At 43.8% G+C, this 23,889-nt stretch overlaps 1 protein-coding gene across 1 annotated transcript; it reads left to right on the forward strand.

The window, feature by feature from the left end:
- The first annotated feature begins 260 nt into the window (after positions 1–260).
- meis2b (Meis homeobox 2b) lies at positions 261–23,865 on the forward strand. Its single transcript, XM_030047133.1, has 13 exons — positions 261–684; positions 1,109–1,341; positions 2,125–2,266; positions 2,595–2,645; positions 2,978–3,028; positions 3,177–3,323; positions 6,923–7,037; positions 13,987–14,126; positions 17,433–17,509; positions 18,667–18,725; positions 19,102–19,191; positions 20,412–20,509; positions 23,119–23,865. The coding sequence occupies exons 1-12, from the start codon at positions 673–675 to the stop codon at positions 20,468–20,470; spliced, it is 1,176 nt and encodes a 391-aa protein (XP_029902993.1). The 5' UTR covers positions 261–672; the 3' UTR covers positions 20,471–20,509; positions 23,119–23,865.
- Positions 23,866–23,889: the final 24 nt, after the last annotated feature.

Consider the following 23,889-nt stretch of genomic DNA (forward strand, 5'->3'; position numbering starts at 1 on the left):
CTTTTTTTATTTTTTAATCAGTAAATATTCAGCTCCCCTATCAGCTTACAGGGTTTCCTCTTAGCTTATTCCTCATATGGGGCTTTATTTTGAAGGTTAGGGCCGGAAGCCTTGTTTCATGTCCTGTGTGCCTTGACACCGAGCTGGGGCTGGTTACACCCACCCTTCTCCACGTTCCGTCATCATGTCCTGCAGATCACAGCCCGGTCCTATAAGCGCCTTCACAGCCAACCTGCGGACATTCACCGGGTCGGCGCGCAGGGACATGGACACCAGGACAGACTGAGAGCCGAGGAGCGACCACAGGAGCATCCGACTCACCGCAGTGCTGTGAAAAGGGAAAATTGATGCTTGGAGACCAACTAAAACCCCCGGAACTAATCTCACATACCTAGATCAGCTTGTTATCATTAACCGTCCCGCTGGCTGACCGCAGGAAACCCTACACTGGCCGGTGCGCGTGTTGGCACACTTGTAACTGAGGACCGATGCTGTTTCCTCGCTATTTTTGAACGACTTTCCACTGATTTCAGTCACTGTTGTTGAGAAAGTCTCGCTTGATGTCACTGAACAGCGGATTATAATTCCCGCTTGGATTTTTTAAAAAGTCATCAGCTGCACTGCTGGTCAACACCAAACTTCTCCTTGAGCGACTGGAAACTGCGCACGGGGATGGCGCAAAGGGTACGTCTGTCTTGTAATTTGACACAAAATTCGCTGTTTAATCTTTTGCTCAGGCTTTTTAGTCGCACATATTCACAATACAGACTAAAGTAATTAAGTGTAATTAAATAGTTTCCGCTGCTTGAGAATAAGGTGGCCTTCACGTAAAAGAGCGACAGTAAGAAATAGATTTGGGGATTTTTGTACACATATCACACATCCAGTGTCGTTTCTACAGCAATAAAAGAAACACACAATGTTTAATGTTAAACACACTGTTGAGTAGCACAGGCACGCCGTAAGTTATGATAATAATGATTTTTCCACAGGACTAAACCAGCATTTCAATATTTACTCCTGTCAGTGTGAAAGACAAAGTTTTTCCTCTCCATTTTAAGTGACACCACTCAATAACACCACAATGTTGCTTCAACTGTCCTCCCAGTATGATGAGCTGGCCCATTACGGAGGCGCGATGGATGGAGTGGGGGTCCCCACCTCCATGTACGGAGACCCACACGCCCCTCGGCCCCTGCCCCAGGTCCACCACCTGAACCACGGACCGCCACCGCATCCCACGCAGCACTACGGAGCCCACGCACCGCACAACATCATGCCCAGCAGCATGGGCAGCGCGGTCAACGACGCACTGAAGAGAGACAAAGACCAAATCTACGGGTGTGTAATAAAAAAAAAAATACACTAATAAACCAATAACAACAACAACAACAACAACAACAACAACAATAATAATAATAATAATAATGATAATAATAATGTCCTATATCAGAACAGTGAAAAGTGCTTACCAGTGAGTCGAAGTAGTACTTTTTCATATGCAGCAGATAGATTAAATTATCCATACATAGAATAAATATGCCTGGCACTTATTTATCACTCATCATCACTTGTTTTATTTTTTTTATTATTATTATTTTGTTAAACAGAATATCTTACATTTATTTGTATGCACCCTCTGATTTTCCAGATTTCCACATAAGAAAACAGTTTTTACTCTCCAAATAGGTGAAAATCATGTTGATGACCTGATACAGCTGCAGTTGTTTCCAGTGTTTTTTTTTTTTTTTTTTTTTTTTTTTTTTTTACGTCTTTCAGACCAAAAATATGCTTCCATATGAAGCAGAATGCTGGCAGAATCTCGAAAATGATCTGTGGCTCCAGTTTGTTTTGCACTGGAAAGAACGGAAACAATCTTACCGCATTGGCATTTTTGTTTTCTTGCATCAGGAAATGAAATAAAATAAAATAAAACTCGATAGGCTACTTTTTTCCAGCTGTAAAATCCACACAGCTTACAAAGCCACGTGTGTTTTTTTCCACGCAGCGGACTCGATTTTTAAATGTTATCTGATGCTTGCTTTCATGTAAGCAAACAGTTAATGTGCAGCCCTTAACAATGGCAATAATTACATAATAGCACACTCATCGCCTGTGTTGCAGCCACCCTTTATTCCCTCTGCTGGCTCTGGTGTTTGAGAAGTGTGAGCTGGCGACCTGCACGCCCAGAGAGCCCGGCGTGGCTGGAGGAGACGTCTGCTCCTCTGACTCCTTCAATGAAGACATAGCTGTGTTTGCAAAGCAGGTAGTGGTCCTTTTTGTTTTTTAGCAGAGGAATAATAGACGGAAAATGAAGAAGCATCTGATTTCACTTGCCACCAAAACACCTATACTAAGACACAATTTTGGGGAAATGACTGATGACTGTCAAAGATTATAATTTGATCAGTGTGATGAATTAGAGAATTAGATGTAGTGGCATGTGGGGTTTAGATATGACTTCTAAATAAATTTCTTCTCTGGCTAAAATTTGCTTTCCATGATAAGAATATATATTTTTAAAAGTACAGGATTAAATTTGGCCTCACCTTGCCTTATCCAGCTGACGCTCTTGACCTGCCTTTTCCTTCCAGATCCGTGCAGAGAAACCTTTATTTTCGTCAAATCCAGAGCTGGATAACTTGGTGAGCATTTCCCTCTCATCCCTCTCTTCTCCTCTGATTCTCACCTGCTTGACTTTCTGTGGTTTTTGCACGGTAATGCTCCCTGCAGCGGGACGGCCCAGACTCGCCCGGGGGCATCACTCTACCCTTAGGAACCGACTAATTATTAAAAAAAAAAAAAAAAAAAAAAAAAAGATAATGATTTGAATCGTGTTGGTAATTAGATAATACACCCAGGGCTCATTATTCATCTGCCCTGAGCGTCTCTTAAATTTACTCTACACGCGCACGTCGTGTTGGTTTATACTGTTGCATTTGTGCATTTGACTTATAAATATTTGTGTATTTTTCAGATGATTCAAGCGATCCAAGTCCTTCGGTTTCATCTGTTGGAATTAGAGAAGGTAAAGTATGAACCATTTTGCCGACCTGTTATTCCAAACTGGGTTCGCCTATATGAAGCGCTTTGCTGATATGCAACACTATATATATTGTTTTTTTTTTTTGTTTGTTTGTTTGTTTTTTAATTTATGATTATTATTTTTGTTGCAGGTGCATGAGCTCTGCGACAACTTCTGCCACCGGTACATCAGCTGTCTGAAAGGCAAAATGCCCATCGACCTGGTTATAGACGAGCGGGACGGCTGCAAATCTGACTTCGACGACCTCTCAGGCTCCTCCACAAACCTCGCAGATCATGTGAGTGTCTCTCCTCCTGTTTTCCTTTGCGTCAGCATCTCCTTTGCATCATGGGCAGATTGCGCCAGTGTACTCTTTATTTCCAGAAATCCTGTCCTGTGGGTGGAATATAATAAACGTACTTTCTTTGACGGACCGATAGAAAAAAAATCAGATATTTTAAGCAGTGCTGTTGCCAGGTCCGTATTATTCCTAATATGAAAAGGTTGGCATGTAAGTCTGCGTGTTGCACAGCTGCAGGTGGGTGATGTGCATTTCTCGCTCCCAGCTTTTTCATGAATCATGTCAAAATATTTCCCATAAATGAATTGTCCAAATTATTTAGCCACAGAATTTAATCTGAGTAGGCTTATTTCTAACAACAACAAAAAAGCAAAGAAGCAGCGTCACAGCAGGAGCAGCGCTTGAAATAAATGCACAGAAGTTGATTAAGGTTATTTAGTTTGGTGAAAGCCCATTACTGATTTATGACGGTGTTAACACAGCCTAGGGCTAATTGTGTTTGCTGTTTGATGGCGCGCTGTCCTGCTGGGGGCGCTGTGCGGATCCTCAGAGGGAGGCTTTCATAAAGAATTAAAAGCTGCTTTATTGAGAATAATCACAAGATTGACAATTCAACTTTGTTTTATTAATTATACTTTGCCTGTAAATCAGATTTTTTAAAAAACAAAATATGCATGGCAAGAAATAATGGATGTGTCCGTTATTCTTTTGTTTCCTATCTGTGTTTTAAGACACAATAATAGACAATGATGATGATGATGATGGTGATGGTGATTATGATCTGTCAGAGTGCAAAGTGCAGCTGCCAGTGCTGTGTTTGGTGTTTGGCTTCCCCAGTCCTTCTCAGCCTGATGTTTTACTGGAGTGCTGAGCCAACAGGATTATTATTGTTGTTAAGGAGGGGGGTTTTGTCGGGCTGTTTCCCCCCTGCTGGGTCCTTTACAGAGGCTCTTCCTATTTTTGGCACCTGTACTCGTTTACAAAGAAGCAAATCCTGACAGTGAGGCAATTCAGAGTTAAAATCTTGCGGCAACACTGTCCACAACACAGATTTATTGACACTTCCCTTTGGTGAATTCATATGGAATGAATGGAGAAATACGTTTTGTTGGTTCCTTATAAAGCCTGCAATGAATTTTTATTGTCTTTGCATGTGCTATTCAACCTGTTTAAGTCTTCAGTCATGTTTTAAGTAGGAATAGTTTTCATTTAAATGTTCATTGCAATGTTTCCCAGGGTTTCCCTATCATTGAATAGGTGGATTGGTCAACCTCCTGCAATAGCTGCAAACCTGAAAAAACAATATTCACTAGTTTGCGTTTCAAAGGAAAGTTTTACCATCCCATTTGATCTAAATGTAGATTGAGAGGATTTTCAGCCAGCACAGAGTACAGCTCTGTGGTAGGCACTGTATTTTTGTAATAATTATGGTTGAAAGATTTGAACGATTTCAGTGCAAAATAGTGTTTATTGGCAGCTCCACTCCAACATTGGCGTTTGAAAAAACGCAGGCTGTTGGCCAAATCTGTGAATGTGCCGTCCCTGTTTTCTCGTGACTACGATTCTAGGCTTGCTTCATACCTCCTGCACTTCCGAGCGTCAAAACTCACTTTGCATGTGTGTGCTTGAGCCTTGTTCAATGCCCACCAGTTGATGTGACAGGACATTCTCCTGCTGCTTCTCCTGTAATGCCTTCCTCCTACAGCTGCTGCATAATGGATGTTGGCGCACTCCTCTGGGTACAAAGACGTGCACAGCTGTGCAACCTACATGAATGTTAACCACTAAGTGTACCAGCGCACCAGGACCTGTTTATTATTTGTGAGGGCTAAAAGCCGAGTGGCTGTGTCACTGCAACTTCGTCTGTGACACGGTCTCGCTTAGTTCAGCAAGGGTCCAACCGTTACGGGTTTTTATAGGCTGATTCTGATATTTGTTGTGGATTGAAGCTGCCGGTAATTGCGATTTCTCACCAAAGCAAATCACAAAAATGACATTTATTGAGAGTTTCCCTCATATTTTTACACTTATCAGGGTAGAAACACAATTGAAACCATATTTAGACCATCAGTGAATGCTACATCTCTTCACTGAAACCCATCATCAGGTCGTTTTTATGTTGGTTGGCAGGTTGAGGCAGGCTCCATTACAGCTTTTACAGACTGACACCCCTGGAAACGGCTCAAAAAATCATATCATCACTCCAGTGACATCTAATTTTTTTTACTGAAAGGATAATACCAATATGATGTATCAGCTAATCATCACCAGAATCAAATTCTGGTGGGAGGAGTGACTTGGACATTAAACTTTTCACAGTCTCGTCTAACTTCAGGAAGTGTTATGTTGTGGCTCAGTGGTAGCGGTTTGGTCCTGTATCTGAAAAGTTACAGGTTTGATCCTTGGAAAGCCAATATGTCAAGGATCCTTAAGCAACACTGATCTGATCCTAGATTTTAAGTTGCATGTGGACAAAATCCTTAGGCTGAATGTCTTCGGTGTAAATGTCAAGCCAGAGTGCAGGTGAGAGAGGTGTTTTCCCTCATAACACGGGGATTTTTCTGTTATATGGTAACTGTGACTCAAAAGTCTTGAAAGTATTGAGTCCGCAATGTCATTTAGCTGAGAAGTTATGAGGGAGAAGCAAGGGCCAGATTGATCTGATTATTCTGATCATTCAGGCTTGTCGTCTTAAGAAAAATGAAAACAGTGTGGGCATAAAATTTAATCTTAGCATCAACTAAATGCCCACAATGCAAACATCCTCATTAGGTGTTTTATTTTTCCAGATTTTTTTGCATTCCTGTATGAATTTCACGTCTTAAGACACACGCCAGTCCGAGCCCTACAGTGCAATCCATTCTGGTTAATTGGATTTTAACAGATGGGGTGTTAGGAAATAAGACCTTCATTAGCTTGATAAACGTGGAAACACATGGCACCTCGTTGAATAGCTGGGTATACAGAGAAGTTGTAATTACTGTGTGCCTGGATAAAAAAGAGGGACCGTCGTTGAGAGGCCTCATTCACACTGCGCCATTGTTCCTGTGCTTATTCTTGTCATTTGCTGAGCTCTTCATCTGATCACCATCCGGCAAACAGCTGACGCAAAGAGGTTGAAGAGGGAAATCTGCTGTTTGGCCTGGGCTTATGGCAGTCTGAGTGCCTCGGCCAACCGGCCCAATAAATAGAGCGTTTCTCCCCAAAACTGGTTCACAGAAAGAGCCGGGACACCGGAGGGTTCACATGCTGCTGGGTTTCTTATCTATTGCCTTACCTCTAGCCTTTAAATATACTCATTTAGTTAGATATTTTAAAGGTCATTCCAGAGGAAAATGGTAATATATATATATATTTTTTCTCTTTCTCAGTTGGCTATTCCTTTTTGCACATTTTCACTTTTGATGATTATATGCTAATCATACCACAGTGCTGCCTTTGTGGCTTTGTGGCCTTTAGGAAGCCGCATAATGGACCTCATACCGGATCTACTGGACCTTCCTCATGTATTTTTTTGTTGTTTTTCTCCTCTCTCTTCTTCTTCCATTTCCTTATCTCCTGTCTCCTGGTGTGTGGACCTCTCCCTGACCTTCCAGAACCCAGCGTCCTGGAGAGACATGGATGACGCCCACTCCACGCCATCAGTGGGCACCCCGGGACCGTCCAGCGGGGGACACGTCTCCCAGAGTGGAGACAACACCAGTGAACTCGGTAAGAGACCCCACAGCCCTCCTGCGTCCTCCTCCATATCAAAGGTTTGACTCGCCGGTGACCTTTCTCCAAGGCATGGGCCGTGCCTGCCTGGTGTTTTTTTTTTTTTTTTTTTTTTTGGAGGTGGGGTGGGCTCTTTCAAGAGAGTGCATGCACTGACCTCATCTAATCATTTTATCTTAATTGCATTGATAAAGAAGATAATCTAAGTTCAGTGAATGTAGTTCCTGCAGGCATTACCTCGTGTGGGGTCGCTGGGGAAAATCCATGTATCTGCAAAAAAAAAAAAGAGCCCTTGCATTTTGTTATTGTATCAACAGACTTGAAGCACTCAAGAATAATTAAACCCACTCATTAGACAGATCACAATGTAAACTTTCAGATGAAGTAAGAAAAAGAAAAATACCAAAAGCGCAACTGTGTGGATTTTTCATGACAAAATGCATGGTTGCAGTTTGATTTCTTGGCTCTTCTTTTCACCGTGTGGGTTGGACTTCTCAATCACAGTTTGGCTAGAAGTAATAGAGAACTTTTGTGAGTTTATTCAAGTTGCCTGATTGGTCGGTATTATTGTCTGCTGCTGTTTTGCTCTGCCACTCTCCAGCCCTTGCCTTCTTGTGTCGCCCTGGTGTTCCTGCAGTTAATGTGATTTCTGATGTGCTAATTGGAGGCTATAAGGGTTTTATGGCTTGTTTTTGTTTTTCTCCCCTATGGCCGCAGTAAAAATAGAATAGACTTTAAAGCAACTTTCCACCCTCTGCCCATCAGGCATCAATGACCAGAGCATTGATGAGAACAATGGGAGGATGCTTTGCAAGACAAGAGAAACTCAGAGGATTAAGACACAATCAGAAACAGATCAAGGCCTCTCTCCTTTGATTTTTTTTTTTTTTTTTTTTACACCAAGCACTTTTGAAATCATCTCAGCTAACTCCAACTCAACTTCATCTGGAGTGTGACGTGCACGTTGTGGTTTATTCTAATTTGACCGTTCAGTTCTTGGCCCTGAGTTCTCAATGAGAGCTGAGAAAGGCCACGGTGTGAATAGCTTCTTTCCTTTAGGCTTTTTTTAAACAACAGTGGGGGGAAAAACCCAAGGTCCATGCCCTTTTGACCTGGGAGAGAATGCATAGAGGATAGGAGGGGGGGGTGCTGAATGCCCCCCATGGGGATGGAAGGACAGAGCACTTTATGTATGAGGCACAAAAGAAAAGAGGAGGCCAGAATGATCAGAGCCCTGGTTGCTGGTCCAGGGTTTGCGGCAAGCTACCTGCTGCTTCTCCCTGGGCCTCTTTGCCTTGTTTCCAGCCTATTCTCATTCTAGGGAAGGGTAAAGTAAACCACAGAACATGAATAGATAGAAAGGGCATTTACTGGTGTATTATGCCAATCTCATTCAGTGCAGCAAGCACGGCTGTCATGAAGACATTTGGATTTTTCTGGTGAGTTTGTTGAAACTTGTTGAATTTATACCGATCACAACCGAGGAGGTGAAAATAAAGAAAGGAGTTAGAGGAGGCCAAGGGCTGCAACGTCCTATTATTTTTTTTTCTACGCTCAGTGTGTGTCAAAACAGCTGTGACTGAAAGGTTCGGCCAAACGATGCCTTCGCCATGGCAACGCATCAGCTATCTGCGTCTCCTACACCAAAACCAAAACCTCATTTCCATGACAGCATCACAGCCACAGTACCAATTAAGTCAAATGAAGATAGGCACTGAGAGGGAATGCCCATTTGGTTCATTTATAGCTGTAACTCCAAACGTAAATTCTCCAAACGTAAAACTCCAAACAAATTTGGACCTCAGTGAGCAGAAATCATGGAATCCGTCCTCACACAGTGCAGTTTTTATTTCGCTCTTCAATAGGCAGAAAGGTGACCATAACCAGTGCCAGAATATAGATAATCTACAGCATCTGAATCAGGGGAACGGGACGCTCTTCTGAGCTCCAGTCCCATTTTGAGATTTAGGTTAAGATCTTCAGCTGATACTAACATCCAGATCATCTCGAGGTCTATAAATATATCAGAAATATTCCTGTGACCCTTAAATGATCACATAAGAGACCAAGAGGTGTAAGGGAAATACATAAGGCAAAAAAATAAGAGCCAAACACGTAGAGCATGTAGGATTGCACAAGCTCACAAGGAAGAGATGAGATGATGAATTCAGGGTTTTATGAGGAGATGTGTTTGAAGGATCCAAACAGAAGACTGGGTGTGTTGTCCTGGCGCGAGTGGGATGGCCATTAGTCATGCATCCCTGGCCTGATGAAACCTTTTAAAATCCACCGTCTTATGGGAACAGTAAAGTGGCGGCCATGTGGTTTGAGCCTCGGGTGACCACAGGTAGTTGATACCGTGCACCGTGTGGCTGGCGGTTTGGGTCACGGGTAGCTTTTCCTCTGTGGAGCTCACCAATAGGCTTATAGTCTTTGGTTGTTGCCTTGTAAGCCGTGTGATATGCAGAGGGCTCCCTGTGATATGTCAACCCCCGGGGTGACTGCTGTTGACCGCAGCTAAAGGGGTTGAGCTATCCAAGGAATGTTTGGACGGGGGGTTTGCATGGAGGGGGCTCGGGGGAGGCTAAGAATGCCCATCACAATGACAGAAATAAAACAAAAGGCACCGGGAATGACTCGAAAAAGATCCTGCGCACTCGTGTCGAGAGGCGGAATGCGGAGAACAGGATGTGTCGCGTCTTTTTGTCACATCCCGAGCCCCGGAGTCCGCGGGAGGAAGGAATGTGGCGAGGTGGAGGTGGTGACATACCAGTGACATCACAGCTCGGTGGCACCGCAGGCTAAAGTCCCTTCAGCATCTGTCACGCTGTGGATCTCAGAAATAAAGAAAAAAAAAAAAAAAAGGGAGGAGAGAGAGGAAGCGGGGAGGGCTGAGAGAGAAGGGGACAGAAAGATAGAGATAAATGCATGTAGAGTTTGCACATTTAATGTTCTGTTTTATTTTGCTCTTAAAGCTGCACGAGGCATGCTTTTCTTTACTTTTTTTATCTAAAATGCACTTGCCGTATCAGCCTGAATCTCAAATTTGGTGTGCAATACAGAAGATGTTTGTGATTTCAAAGCCATACAGTATCCCTGTTTGCCCACATGAGGCTCTGCTGTTGGGTGCAGACGATTCCCCGCCAGCAGAGGAACAGGGAATAGCCAATGAGAGAAAGCTGGGCTGAGCCACGTTAGATATTTGGCCTTTCTTCCTTCTTCGGTATCTTTGTTGTAAAGCGTCATAGACCCCATGCGACGTGCGGTGCAGTTTCCTGATGTCACACCGTAAGATTTCTGGGTGTCTCTTGCTGCCATTTGGAGCCGCCGGCGTGCAAAGCTTAAACAATCATATCTCCCAATCAACAGATAAACAGCTTGCATGGATCGGTTATAATCCTCATGATCAACTGCTCACACAGAGGATTCCCCGTGTCTTGAAACCCCTCCAGACTGCTCCATTTAGAGCTGTGTATCATGTTTAATAAGGGGAGGAGCTGCGAGGTGTCAGCAGTGATGGATCAGGGCCCTGCTGAGCTCATTAGACAGGCTGCGCTGGCTTTGCATCACTGATGCAGCCGGGGACACGGCAATCAGTTCTGCTAGCCACTCTCCACTTTGTCTTATGGACACGTCATCCTCGGCTGCTTCGCCCAATCTAGCTGCCGCCGTTCGTCCAGAGGTTCAGGCGGACAGGCCTGTGGAGAGGGAGAGGGAAATGAAAATGAGAGAAAATCAGAGGAGAAAACGAATAAAAATTCACGTTAAGGTTTATTGGCCAAGTAAGTTTAGCCTTGGTTCAGTTGCTCAAATTAAACATTCTCGGAATGAAACAAAAATCCTAAATTATTAGGGCATGAATGATTAAATATATTTTAAAAAATGAAAGTAGAAATTTAGGGATTAGGTCTCCGTTAGAAGTGTTGACTAAAATAAACTTTTTTTTTTTTTTACACGGATATCACTACAACATTGCCATTACAAAACACAATTATGTCAAGGTTTTTAGTGTGTTTAGTTATTGATTTTAATTGACAACACCTGTCTGCAGGAAGCTTGTAAAAGACAGAAAAAGGAAACTGAAGATAAAAAAATAAATACATTTAAACAGGGAAATAGCACACAATGCAAACATCTACTATGTATCCACCAAAAAGCAAAAACAGAGTGTATGAGATGTATCCGGTTTATCCATAAATCCATAGATGAAATTACAGAAATAAGTCTTTTCTATGCGGTATGCACATGATCCTCTGGTGGATCTACATTAAACGCACAAATAGAAAGCAATGGCAGTAAGTCATTCAAAAACAGAATATGTGGAAATACTGTATTTTTGGATTTGGACAGTATCTCACTGAGCTGTGAGTATTTCGAAGACTGCAAAGAGGAAGGAAAAAAAAAAAACAACACAGGAAAAGCTGCAGGCACGAGCTGGACCGGTCTAAACCGAGTATAAACAGGTATAAATATATAACTGCACAGCTTGAACAGAGTTGATATAAAAACTGAGGTGGAAAACCGAGGAAGACTCCTCTTCATATCTTAGGGTGCTGTTTTTTTTTTTTTTTTTTTTTTTTTCTTTCTTTCTTCACAGCCCCGGGGCAATACTCCAGCCTTCCCTGCGGCAATGCCCACCTCCCCCGCCTTCGCCCATCCACCCCCTCCGGTGTCACGCGTGCAGACACTGGCAGGCAAAGGGGGGAGGTGGGGAGGTGGGGAGTTGGGGGGGGGCATGGGAGCCTTCCACGGGTACGACTTTGAGAGTGCATCGTCACACTGGTTAGATTGGCTGAGTTGCCGGGGAACAGTCAGAAGCGATTAGTGTAGCGGAGGATCTGCCCTGCGGCCTTCCCCTCTGTGGAGCAGAAGAAAGAGGGATGAGGAGAGGAGGTGGACCGGGGTGGGGCGTCGGGGGAGGAGGGGGGGCGGCGTGCCTTCCTTAGATATAATTAGGCCGAACGAGTCCTGTTTGTTCTTTCTTTCTGTCTTTCTCTCTTCCTTTCTCCCTTTCTTTCCTCCAACTACAGGCAACTCACTGTGTTTCTGACTGTAGTCGAGATTTTAAAGGGGCACTCTGCCAAATTTCCGAGGGTTTATTTAGGAGCGAACCTTTCGATCCAGCAGACCTAAAAATGAAATAAATTAGTGGATGATGATGATGATGATGGTCAGACTTCATGCTTATCGCTCATTTTTTGACAGTTGAGTCTAAAGGGTCTTTGTTTAAATGGACCTTTGGCAATTTTGCACAGTGTACATTGAAGTCACTCCCATGTTTACAAACATTACATTTAATATTTTATAAATCAAGGCTACCATTCAGTCATGCAATTAGGGATTAGGAATTTGCCCCTTTTTTAAAAAAAAAAAAAAAAAAAAAAGACAACAGCAAAGTATTGGTTTCTTAAAAGTGTTGGTATTTGCCCTTTATTATGAGAAAACATACAATTATTATCAGTTATAAAATGTGTTATTCTTTTCTTTTGATTAGCCATGTCATTTAACCCAAACTTGGCCGGCCGTCACCATGTTGTTAACTAAGTCTCCTTTCCGTCATTTTTAAATAAAATGTCTCATAAGTTGACCAAAACTTAAGTAAAATGTAAATAAAATTGTTGTTTATGCAACCTCAGTGAACTTGGCGCAGCAAAAGTAACTTTATTATCGAGGTAGCGTGTCAAAACAAAGTAAACCGCTCAGACTAAAGGACAGAGACTGTGCCAACCCTTTACCATGTCCTTGACTCGGAGCTGGACACCATCCGTCAAAACTCCCACAACCCCCCAAGCCTCTGACCCTAGAATACATCTTTTTTAATGTCAATATTCATTAGCTGAAATATTTATGCATGAATATGGCTCATATAGGCGCATTTGATTGATGCATCTCCAAAAACAAAAAGACATGCTAGGGCAAATCTTAAGAAAAGTAGGGTTCCTGTCCCGCCTCGGGGGAGGAGTCTCTCAGATGCATTATTCACATGCCCTCCAGGCAGGCTTTCAAGGCTTCTCTGCCCCGAGGGCAAGAAAAATAACCACCACTGTTAAAAGTAAATCATCTCGGCTGATGCACAATTAATGGCGGAGAGGGAGAGCGCGGCGTGCCCCTTGTGCTGCGAGAGCGAGCGAGTTGTAGGGGCGGAAATCTCAGCTTAAAGGAAGCCTCCTGCCTTGATCCACACCAGCTTCCTGCAGAAATCAAACGCGGATACACGCTAATGGCAGGGAGAGCCCGGCGTGACGCGGCGTTGCAGACAATCCGACACAGACGTTGTTGCGGAGGGGGGGGGGTGGAGGAGCCGAGGGGGTCAGCGAACACATGGGGGCATGAGGGTGATGACAGCACCCCCCATCGACTCACCCACCCATCCGCCCACACTCACCCCCCACACCCCGTCTCGGTGCACACTACCAAATGAGCGCCTCGCTTTCCACTTCAAACAAGAAGGGGCTTGATGTTATGGGTTCATACTTCATTCATGGGCGAGACTTGTTTGTTTTTGTTATTGTTTTTCTTTATATTTTACTTCCTCTTTTTTTTTTTTTTTTTTTCCTATAAGCAAATCATTAGTCTTACTTCAAACTGAGGGCGCATATAAATAAGAGTGCGGGGCATTGGGTCCGACCACAGTCTGAACGTTCATTATTTCATGTCAGGCGTGCAGCTCCCGCAGTCATTACCTCATGTCAAACGCGTGGCTCAGATTGAATTAATAGCTCTTGGTTTTATTGAGCTCCCTCACTACGAACTCCTCTTCATTATCCAATGGCCGGGGAGTGAGGCAGAGGTGAGAGGAAGAATCTTGTGTTGCTGTGCCACATAGAAAATCTCCCCCCTGCGCTTTCACGGTGTGTTTGTGAAGGGAGAAGGCGACGGCGGGGCCAAATTAAAGCTTTCTCTTAAGGTGACTCCTCTCTTTATCCCCCCTTGCCCCTGATCGCAGGAGACGGCCTTGACAACAGCCTGGCGTCACCGGGCACGGGAGACGAGGATGACCAGGATAAGAAGAGGCAGAAGAAACGAGGCATCTTCCCCAAAGTGGCCACAAATATAATGAGAGCGTGGCTCTTCCAGCACCTTACGGTAAGGGAATCCACCCCGGGTCCCATTAAGTTCTCCTTCACTGCATTCAAGCCTTCGATTCAAGCGACATCAGACTGCGGCTTTTTATAGATTCAAAGCATAACACTTTTTTTTTTTTCCCCCCCTTCTGTGTGATGTGTCTAGCAACAACAATCCTGCGACAATTTCACCTCACACTGGAAATGAATGGGAGTATGTTGTCTAAGCACAGCCTCTCCATCAGGCGACACTTTGAAATGAAAACCCAGGAATGAGACCGGGCTGGCTTTCCCAAAGGCATCTCGAGACGGAGTTCATCTTTGTTCCATTGTAAGCAAATGGAGCAAAGAAGAACTCCAAGTCCAAAGATCCTTTTTCAAGAAACGAGCGAGTTTTTTTTTCTTTCTTTTACCAAAATCAATGTCAAAGACTCGGGCAGCGCTGGTTCACAGCTCTGTAAGAGGGGGTGAGCAAGTCCCCAACAAGGAGAGCTTTACCTTTTATCCAAGGTCCAAAAGATACCGCCTTGGTTTTCCACCTCTCCCTCTCTTAGATGTGTTATAACCCCTCACTTGTTTGGTTAGTAAAAGGCCCACACAGGTCCTGTACTGGGAGTAATCCCTTCCTCCAAAACCCACCTTTAGATTTTCCAGATAAAAAAGGAGGATAATTGAATTATCCCCTCTCTGTTCCCCATCCCCTTTCAGGCCTAATTTGTTAAGCACAAGTGTTTGCCATGGCAGGATGTGCCTGTGAAAAGTGTGCAAGGGGACTTTGGCCTCTGAAAGGCCTATTGCAACACCCAAGCGATCAAGCATTCATCAGTCGCGGAGGGTGTGAAAGGAGCGGGATTATGTTTTGTCAGACGTTGCGGTGTGAGGCCCGCGGTCGGGAGCGGGAGGGGGGGAGGGAGGGGGGGGGCACGGCGCTCTCCACCGCTAGCCTTAGCCTCCTGCTTTTGTCGCCCATTCTGAAGACCCTTAAAAGATCCCCTTCTGAGGAAGCCATAGAGAAAGCAGCTGTGAAAGGTTTAGATTCATTATATTATTCATTATCAGCCCATTAGCCTGGTCATAACTGTTGGTTTCCATGCAACCCCGGCGCTCAGCCTCATTCAAAGATCGGCGCCGGCGGTTTCATCCGGCCACACAGAGCTCGGAGTCCATTGCAGGCCGCCGCCGCGCTGTCACGTCACGCCGAAACGGAGCGATTCGGCAATTCGGTGGTTTTCTCACTTGAGATGAAAGTTCGCATGATTTACAGTATTCATGTGTTGAGTGAGTTTCACAAACCTTGGCTACCAGAAACCATAATAATGTAATAGAAGACGTGTAATTTGGGCAGCAATGATATCAGAGAGCACATAAGTCTGTAAATATCACCAGAAAACATAGATTGTGAAGTCTAGTGATAGATTTATTTTATACAGGGAACGCTGGCAGAGATGCTTTTTACTCTATTTGCCATAGATCATTGAAAGTTTCACACATATAAAGCGTATTACTTGGCGTTTGAAAAAAAAAAATCAATTAGAATATAAGCATTCTTCTCCTTAGTCCTGAAAAACAAACTTGTTCCAGTTATGTCTTGAAAGAAATGTCTTTAAAGTTATCTAATGTCAAGAACCATCGATTTGAGATGCAGTGTGTGTGTGTGTGTGTGTGTGTGAATTTTTATAGATGAAGAGATGGCGGGCACACTGGGAGATGCTTTTTGTTGTTTGTTTTTCATAGATTATTGATCTGTGCATTCAGAGCTTTCAAATGGTTTGTTAAGGAAAAAACAGGCCTCAATAAATTATTTTGTTTGAGTTCATCAGTTACTGGATCGGAAAGTTCACTCGGATCAAACGTCCTCTGATGTAAAACGGGTCTCCTCCTCCTCCTCGAAGCGTCTGGCCCCATGTGACTCGAGCTAGAAAGGATCTTCCTCCACATCCACATGGCACTGCCAGTGTGTGAGGGTGTTTTTTTTTTTTTGAGGTTTGATTTGAGGGCGGAGCAAAGAGTCATCTGTCACTCGACTGTCAGCCACCAAGCTGGGAGGGAACCAGGATGCTTATAGTGACCACAATGGGCTTTGTCAAAAAACACCCTCAGTACACATGCGTGTGTGCGTTTGAGCGTGTGTGTGTGTGTGTGTGTGTGTGTGTGTGTGCACGTCTGTGTGATTCAGCATTTGTGTACATGGGTGTCTTTGTGTGTCCATATGCACATTTGTGTGTGTGTGCAGGTTAATATTTGTATTTTGTGTAACTGTATGTCCTTATATATGTGTGCATGCTTACATATGTGTGTGTGTGTGTGTGTGTGAGCTTCAGTGTGTGTGGATGTATGAGAGTGCTTTGTATTTTAGATTTCTGTATGTTTTTTATGCATGTGCACGTGTGTGTTCATGCTTGTGTGTGTGTGTGCACGTGCCTGTGTGTAATTGTGCATATTTGTGAATGCTTAAATTTATATGTTGGTATGTGTGCATCTGTATGTGCTCATGTTTGTGTGTGTGTGTGTGTGTGTGTGTGTGTGCATGCTTGTGCATGGGAGTATTTGCTTGTGTTTATGTACAGATGTGTGCATGCATGTGTGTGCTTTTATGCATTCAAATATGTGTGTGTGTGTATGCAAATGTGACCATGTGTGTGCTTGTGTGTGTGTGTGTGTGTGTGCTTGCCTGAAAGGCGGGTTAAAAATGAAGTGCTCGGAAGCTCATCCTTCACTGATGACCACAGGAGGCGGCTACTGGCCTGACAGCAGCAAAATGGGGACTGGCCCGCGACCCTGCTCCCGGTACACGGGTCACCTCTGTCTGCCATCTGCCGCCCTCCTCCCTCTGTCACACCGCCAGCGGAGGGACCAGGCCGGGGGGACAGGGGGTGGGTGTTGGGGAGAGGGGGGGGGGGGGGCGAGGCCTGGCCTTACTGGGGCCCAAACAAAAGCCACCATTGTGCCTCTTTGTATCCCACCCGATCGTTTGTCAAGCAATGTCAAATAATGTCAAATACTGTCACACAATGCCACGCGCTTTTAGCCAGAAGTGTTCAGGGGGCCAAACTGTGGTCAGCCTTAGATTTCACTTCTTTCACTCCTGCTCGGGAGTTAACTTGCGCATACATTTCCAGGAATCGCTGCGTGCACAGGAGCCTGTGACAGAATATGATTACATTTCCTGAGCCGGAGTTTTCCTTCAAGTGCAAGAGCGCTGCACTTAAGAGCACCACGGCTCGAGACACGGAGGGCCTAAATGAATGCAAGCTGTTTTTGGCTGAAGCCCTGACATTATTTTAATTATATATTTATTTTTTATTTTTCCCTCTGTTGTCGCTCACAGCACCCCTACCCCTCAGAGGAACAGAAAAAACAACTAGCACAAGACACAGGCCTCACCATCTTGCAAGTGAACAACTGGTAAGTAACTCCAAAACCGACCTTGCCCTTCTGCGGTGCCACGTAACATCTGAAAGCTTTCACATCCACTCATCCTCGAGCGAATTTGCAAAAGCATGCATGCAAGCACGCACGATGGTTTGCATTTATTTTGTGAAATGCATTTCCCGGATAAATTTGACTTGACTGTGGAGTGCACATCCCCGTCCTCAGATACTGTTTGATAGTGGAGAGAGGGATGCATCATAAGCGGAGCTCTGCAGTCAGGGTGGAATCTGCTACACACAAACCATCTATCTTGTCCGTCTTTGACACTCAAACATTAAAGAGGAGCCTCATTTTACATGTATGACATGATGGATTAAAGCATGTTTAGGCTGGGCACCGACTGCGCCCTTTGTAGTGCAGCTTAGCTTGAGAAAGTCGACCGAGTGGAGCGGAGCGGAGGGAGGGAGGGGCGGGATATCAGGTCCAGTCAAATGATCACAGGAATCGAGGGGCAGATTCTGGATTTAGTCTCTGGAAGATGCAGCTTACACAGGGTCAGGTTGGGATTAATTGAGATGACACTGCTTTGCTGCTTTAATCCCCGTCCAAAATCCACAGAACGGTTTTGCTTTTAAGCATATCAGGTTTGCAACAGACCTAATTACACCGCCGGCCACCTCTAATCCGAGTAGGAGCTAAGAAGACCACGGGTTTTAGTCACGGCTCGAGCCAAAATACAGTTATCAAAGCGGGCGAATGCACCTTACTGTCTGTTTGTTGGATGTATCAATGGCCAAAAATTGGCAAAGCAGTTAGCCTTATCGCACCCTGAGGCTAGAAGGCTAAACCCAAATCAATAGATTTTTTTTTTTAACGCCATGTGACTTTCTCCTAATACCCAGATTATGTCAATAAGCATCAAGTAGATTATTAGTCAAATCCTTGGAGATACACAGAGTGGTTTAAATTTTTCAGAAGCTGCCAAATAAAATTGACTTTTTTTTTTTTTTTGACTGATGAATGGGGTGTACTAGTTTTTACAGTGATGAGTAGACAAGTGAGGAACAGGGATCTCTCCCTATATATATATTTTTTTAATTAATACTGTCCATATTTTATCTATACAATCGTGTGCTGGCTTTTACCTGTTTGTCACAAAAAGTTTCACAATGCCGCTTGTTTTTTTGCAGGTTCATTAATGCGAGGAGGAGAATAGTACAGCCTATGATTGACCAGTCCAACAGAGCAGGTAACACTGCACTTCATTTTCGTAGACATTCATTGACTGTAAACAAAATACTTGTGTTTTCATTCGACAGTCTGTTCAGGTGGATCCAAATTTGAGCTACCACTCCTTATCAGTGTCACCAGTTAAATCCGCAAAGGAGAGGAGACATGTTAAAAGCCATTATGGAAATTGAGACAGAGAGTGTGTGAGAGATGCAAGTGAGGCATTTGAAACATGAAATGAAGATGCAAAACGAGATGGTTTCGTACGCCGATCATAAACGCTGTAATTTCTATAGACAGCACAGCCTCTGGACATTTTGGTTTCAACTGGAGTGATTTGTCATGGTATGGCCCTGTGTGAGGCACTGTGACATTTTTCCCCTCTCCTTCTCCAGTGAGTCAGGGTACAGCTTACAGTCCAGATGGCCAGCCAATGGGAGGCTTCGTCCTTGATGGGCAACAGCACATGGGTCTCCGACCTGGCGGTGAGCAATCTCCCTTCCTTTGTCAAATGAGCCACGGCGAATTTGATATGATGTCATTTCCTGCCCCTTTTCAGCTGAGTTCATATTTCAACAGAAAGCCGTGGCTATCATTTATCTACATACGTTCAAATGCGCTCATTGCCATGGCAACGGTGAGCGGGGAAATGGCAAGCAATTTCAAAAATAACACAGCAAGCAGCCACTTTGGGATTCAGCAGATTGGAATGATAGCTGTCTCTGGAGGCAGAAATTATTTCACTGGTTGAGGTAAACCTAAATGGGCGGAGCCAAAGAGCCACAGGTTTCTGGCAGAGTAATGATGCCTTCAAGTCCATGTTTGAAGTTAGTACATCCAACGAAGGAAGTGCAAGCTTCTGACTCGCTTGCCATTCAAGTGCTCTGGTTGGAAATGTTGGGTAACCGCTCCAACTTGAAAGCAGCAAACATGGATGACATTAAAAAGGACTTTTGTGTTTGTTTTTATGGGTTCTTTGTAAGACCAAAATATCCCAAAAAAAAAAGCTTTTTCTCTTCAGCAGCAAAACGAAGAGCAGAGATTCTGCTGCATAAATAAAGAGCAATCATTTTACAATTATCATGTATCATCGATATTTTCAAAATTCCACCTTTGAGGAGTGGCGTTCATGATTTATTAACTCATACACATGGTAAAAACAATGCCTCCAACATGCACTTGAAGGCATCGTGAGAATAGACTGAAGCCCAGGGAAATACACACGGTGTAAACAAGAAGGCTGCTAATTATGAAATCCTGCAATGTTACTGCTATTGAAAAAAGTCTAGCCTTACTAAATTATACGCATAAGTCAGACCAACCTATGGTTATGTAGCCAAGCTAATTCACGACCCTGTTGACTTTATGTTACCATGACAGTTTCTTCAAGTTTGCCAGTTGGCTACTTGCATTTCCAAAAAACTGTGGTTCTCCATTCTGGTTCAACTCAACCAGTGAGATTATTTTGCCCCAGAAATGTTTGTATAACTTGAACTCCAATCTGTCAGTACCTCACTCTCAACTTATTGTAGGCACAATGCCACGAAATAGGTAATATGCCGTGTTTCATGTTATGTTGTGTCATATTGTGGGCTTTACGCCACGTTGCAGGTAATTTGGTACATTTTAAGTCATGTGTCACTTGGTGGGCTTCATGCCAGGGTGCAAGCAGATGTGTTGACAGTGTTTCTGCTCCCTGCTGCAGGACCGATGGGTGGCATGGGTATGAACATGGGCATGGACGGGCAATGGCACTACATGTAAATCCACTCCACTGAGGCAAGCCTTGAACAACAGGGTGAAGTAAGTCGTGCAGCCTCTGTCCTGTCTGTCTCGATTCATCACTAAGTGGCTCCCCTTTTCCTCTCCATCCCTCCATCGCTGTCTCTTGAATCTTCTCTCTCTTGTTTTTTCTTCCCTCCCCGTCGCTCCTTCTCATTCTTTTCCTTCCCCTCCAATTCCACTATGTCAGTCTATCACTCTCTATCCTCTGCATCTCTCTCGCTTCGTCTCTCTTTCCGTCCTCCAGCGGATCTTCTTATTCCCCTCCATCACTCTACCTCTCTCTCTCTCCTTCGCTCTTTCCCTTTCCCTTCCCCTTCCTTCCTCGCCAATCCTCCCGTTCTCCATCACACTATCTCCCTTTCAGTCCACTTCTCCCTTCTCCACTTCCACGCCGGCTCTTTTATGCCCCCCTCCATCACTCTATCTCTCTCCTCCTCCATTTTTCTTCTTCTCCACCATCTCCTCTCCTTCTGCGGGGCCCAATCTGATTAAGAATCGGGGTAATACTCCCCCACCGCCCCACCCCGTCTCCTCCAGCCCCTATCAGCTCCCCACCACTGCTGACAGTTCACAAATCAAGACGTATCGCCTGCCGGAGGCACCAGAGCACAGAGAATTTTATTTAACACCCACTCTCCACTGCTCAATGAGCCACGCTGTAATGACACTTACCTTGATTAATAGAGCTCTTTATATGTAAATAGGAGCTGCATTTGCCTCACTTTTTCACCGGGGCCAATTTCGCCAACACAGCCCCCTTTTCCCGTCTGATAATTCCCCCGGTTTTGCTAATGAAGTTCAAAGAGCAGATAGTGACGCTTCATGTGAAAAAAAAAAGAGCAAAAAGAAAAAAAAAGAAAAAAAAGATCTGCATAGAGACATCATGCTCTCAACCCGAATAAATGCTGGCTATATATTTTTGGAGACTATTTAATCTAATTATTTCTCATTGAATGATCATTGACTAGTTACTGTAATAGCTCAATAGAGCTGCGTGTTTTTGCCTCCCCTAATTTGATCTGTGGCGAGACCGTATGCTGACTGCGGCAGTAAATTTACCCAGGACTGCAGGAAAGGTTGTTTGGAGTAATATGAGGGTATTCCATGCACGATAAAGTCAGAGCCATAACATTTAGCCATTATGGAATACATGACTGAATCTGCACTATTTTATTTTCATCTGTGCCGTACATCTGGCTCCACCATATGCTTTATCACCGGCGCCCTTTGAAATTTACACATTTGTGTAAAACCATATTGGAGGAGGCCATTTCCAAAATGCTGCATATCCATTTTGAGGGGGAAAACATATGCTATAATCTGAATTTATCATTCACTACTTCTAAAATATAGAGCATCTAATCTATAATTCTTTTTTTCACGTAGCCAAATTTGTTTTCAGTCCTGTGCTATCAGTTATTTCATAAGCATGGTGGCCATCTCATTTAAAACCTTAATTTGTTTATTGATGTGTGTAAGACTGTTGGCCTTGGGTCTCCACTCTTTTTATTTGTATATTTGAATATTCATGAAAGAGTGTGTATATTTATTTACATGCCTGACCCATCTCAATGTCTGGCTCAAGGCCTCCTCATTGTCCTAGAGTTACATTCCTATACAGATGCATTTATATGATAATATGTGTGTTTGCATATGTGTAATCTGTCTGTGTCTTTGGACATGGGCCTTCACAGTGTGTGTACCAGTGTGTTTGCATGTTTACAGCGCTGTGAGGGAGTGTGTGTGTTCTCCAGAAATTCTCAAAATGAGTTAATGGGTTCCATAACAAGGATATCAGGGTGGCTGTCAGTCACAATAAAAACTGCTGACATCTTCAAATACTCAAATAATAAGATAAAATGATTTGACTTCACAGGTACAGTACAAAAAAAAAAAAAAAAACAGTTTGGTTCTTAGCTTGATGATGATGCATTTTTAAATTTCACCAATGGATTTTCCAAAGGTGTTTCATACATTCATGGATCATAACATTTTCTCAACTTCTGGATGACCGACCATGTCATCACTGGGCTGAATTTGCAACATGAAAATCACAAAAATTAGTCTTATGAGGTTTTCCCAGAAACTGTTTGCCATGCGGTGGAGTCTTTTCAACAAACTGCCTTATGAGGAGTTATGATAACATAGTTGCTTTTGCTAAACTACAAAAAAAAATTTTGGACTTAAAGCTCCCATATTATTCAAATATCATGATTTTGTTTTTAAATATTCTGCATCATTACATTAATGCTTTTTATGGTGCTTTGCAAATACATTAAGTCAAGTTGTGATGTGTTTACTGAAATTAAGTTAATTGATGGTGAAATTGGGGGGATTTTTGAAACTGAAACTCAAGTAAATTCAAGATTTTTTAATTTTAAGAAAACATGTTTGGTCATTAATATGCATAAATAAAAATAAAGGAAAACATCCATATCCAGATCCATATTTCCCTAGCTGATGTGACATGTTGGTGCAAGAAGTCAGTTTGTTATGCAGAATGGATTACAGTGAGAGAATGGTTTTGCTCAATGGCACTCGGTCAGGGCACACACACACACACACACACACACCCGCACACCCCACCTCACACACTCCTCACTCCTGTCTGTGTGCTCGCTCTGCAGGCCTCCATGGTTGGCTCAGGGATTCTTCCATCTGGCTGTGGAGCCCAAACAAGAGCGTGCTGCTGCAGACACTTCACACCTGTACCCACCTGACCACGCCCACCTCACCTGCCCAGCCCTTGGCGCGGAGAGGATCACCATGGGAACGCCCACTTCAGCACAAGCTCCGCCCCACTTCGATCTCAACTTCCAAACGCCCATGTCTGACAGAGGGACTCGGTAACAGAGAAGAGCCTACAGCCGCCAGGGTGCACGGACAAGACCACGGACTTCCAACCGTACAACGGAAGCCGACTGGGATCTCAAATCTGCAGTTTGACACATCTTTTCATTTTAAATTATTTATTTATTTTTCTACAACGGCGGACCAAGGGGGGACGAACTTCCTCTTCCCTTTCTTCACCTTCTCCTCCTCCTTTTTTTTTTTTAAACTGAAAGCTTTGCCCAAACTCTGTCCACCCCCCCTCCCTCCCAAAGCTGTACATTGGAAACATTTCAGCAAGAAGACGCACGCTGCTCGAGTGCGTGTGCGCGCACACACAGAGACACAAAACACACGCTCTATCCTTTATATTTAAGAGAGAAGAAGAAAAAAAAAACACTGTGGAATATCTTTAAACATATGAGGACTCAATGCGAGTTTTAACTGTTGTGGTGTATAGATTTGTGCTCTTTATTTGGCTGTTCTGTCCATGTTTGCGCTTGTGATCACTAGATTTTAGACCGAGGTTTTACCACTCAGCTCCAGAAAAAAAAAAAGAAAAACACTCC

The sequence above is a fragment of the Myripristis murdjan genome, chromosome 24 (assembly GCF_902150065.1).
Source record: "Myripristis murdjan chromosome 24, fMyrMur1.1, whole genome shotgun sequence".
Classification (NCBI taxonomy): domain Eukaryota; kingdom Metazoa; phylum Chordata; class Actinopteri; order Holocentriformes; family Holocentridae; genus Myripristis; species Myripristis murdjan.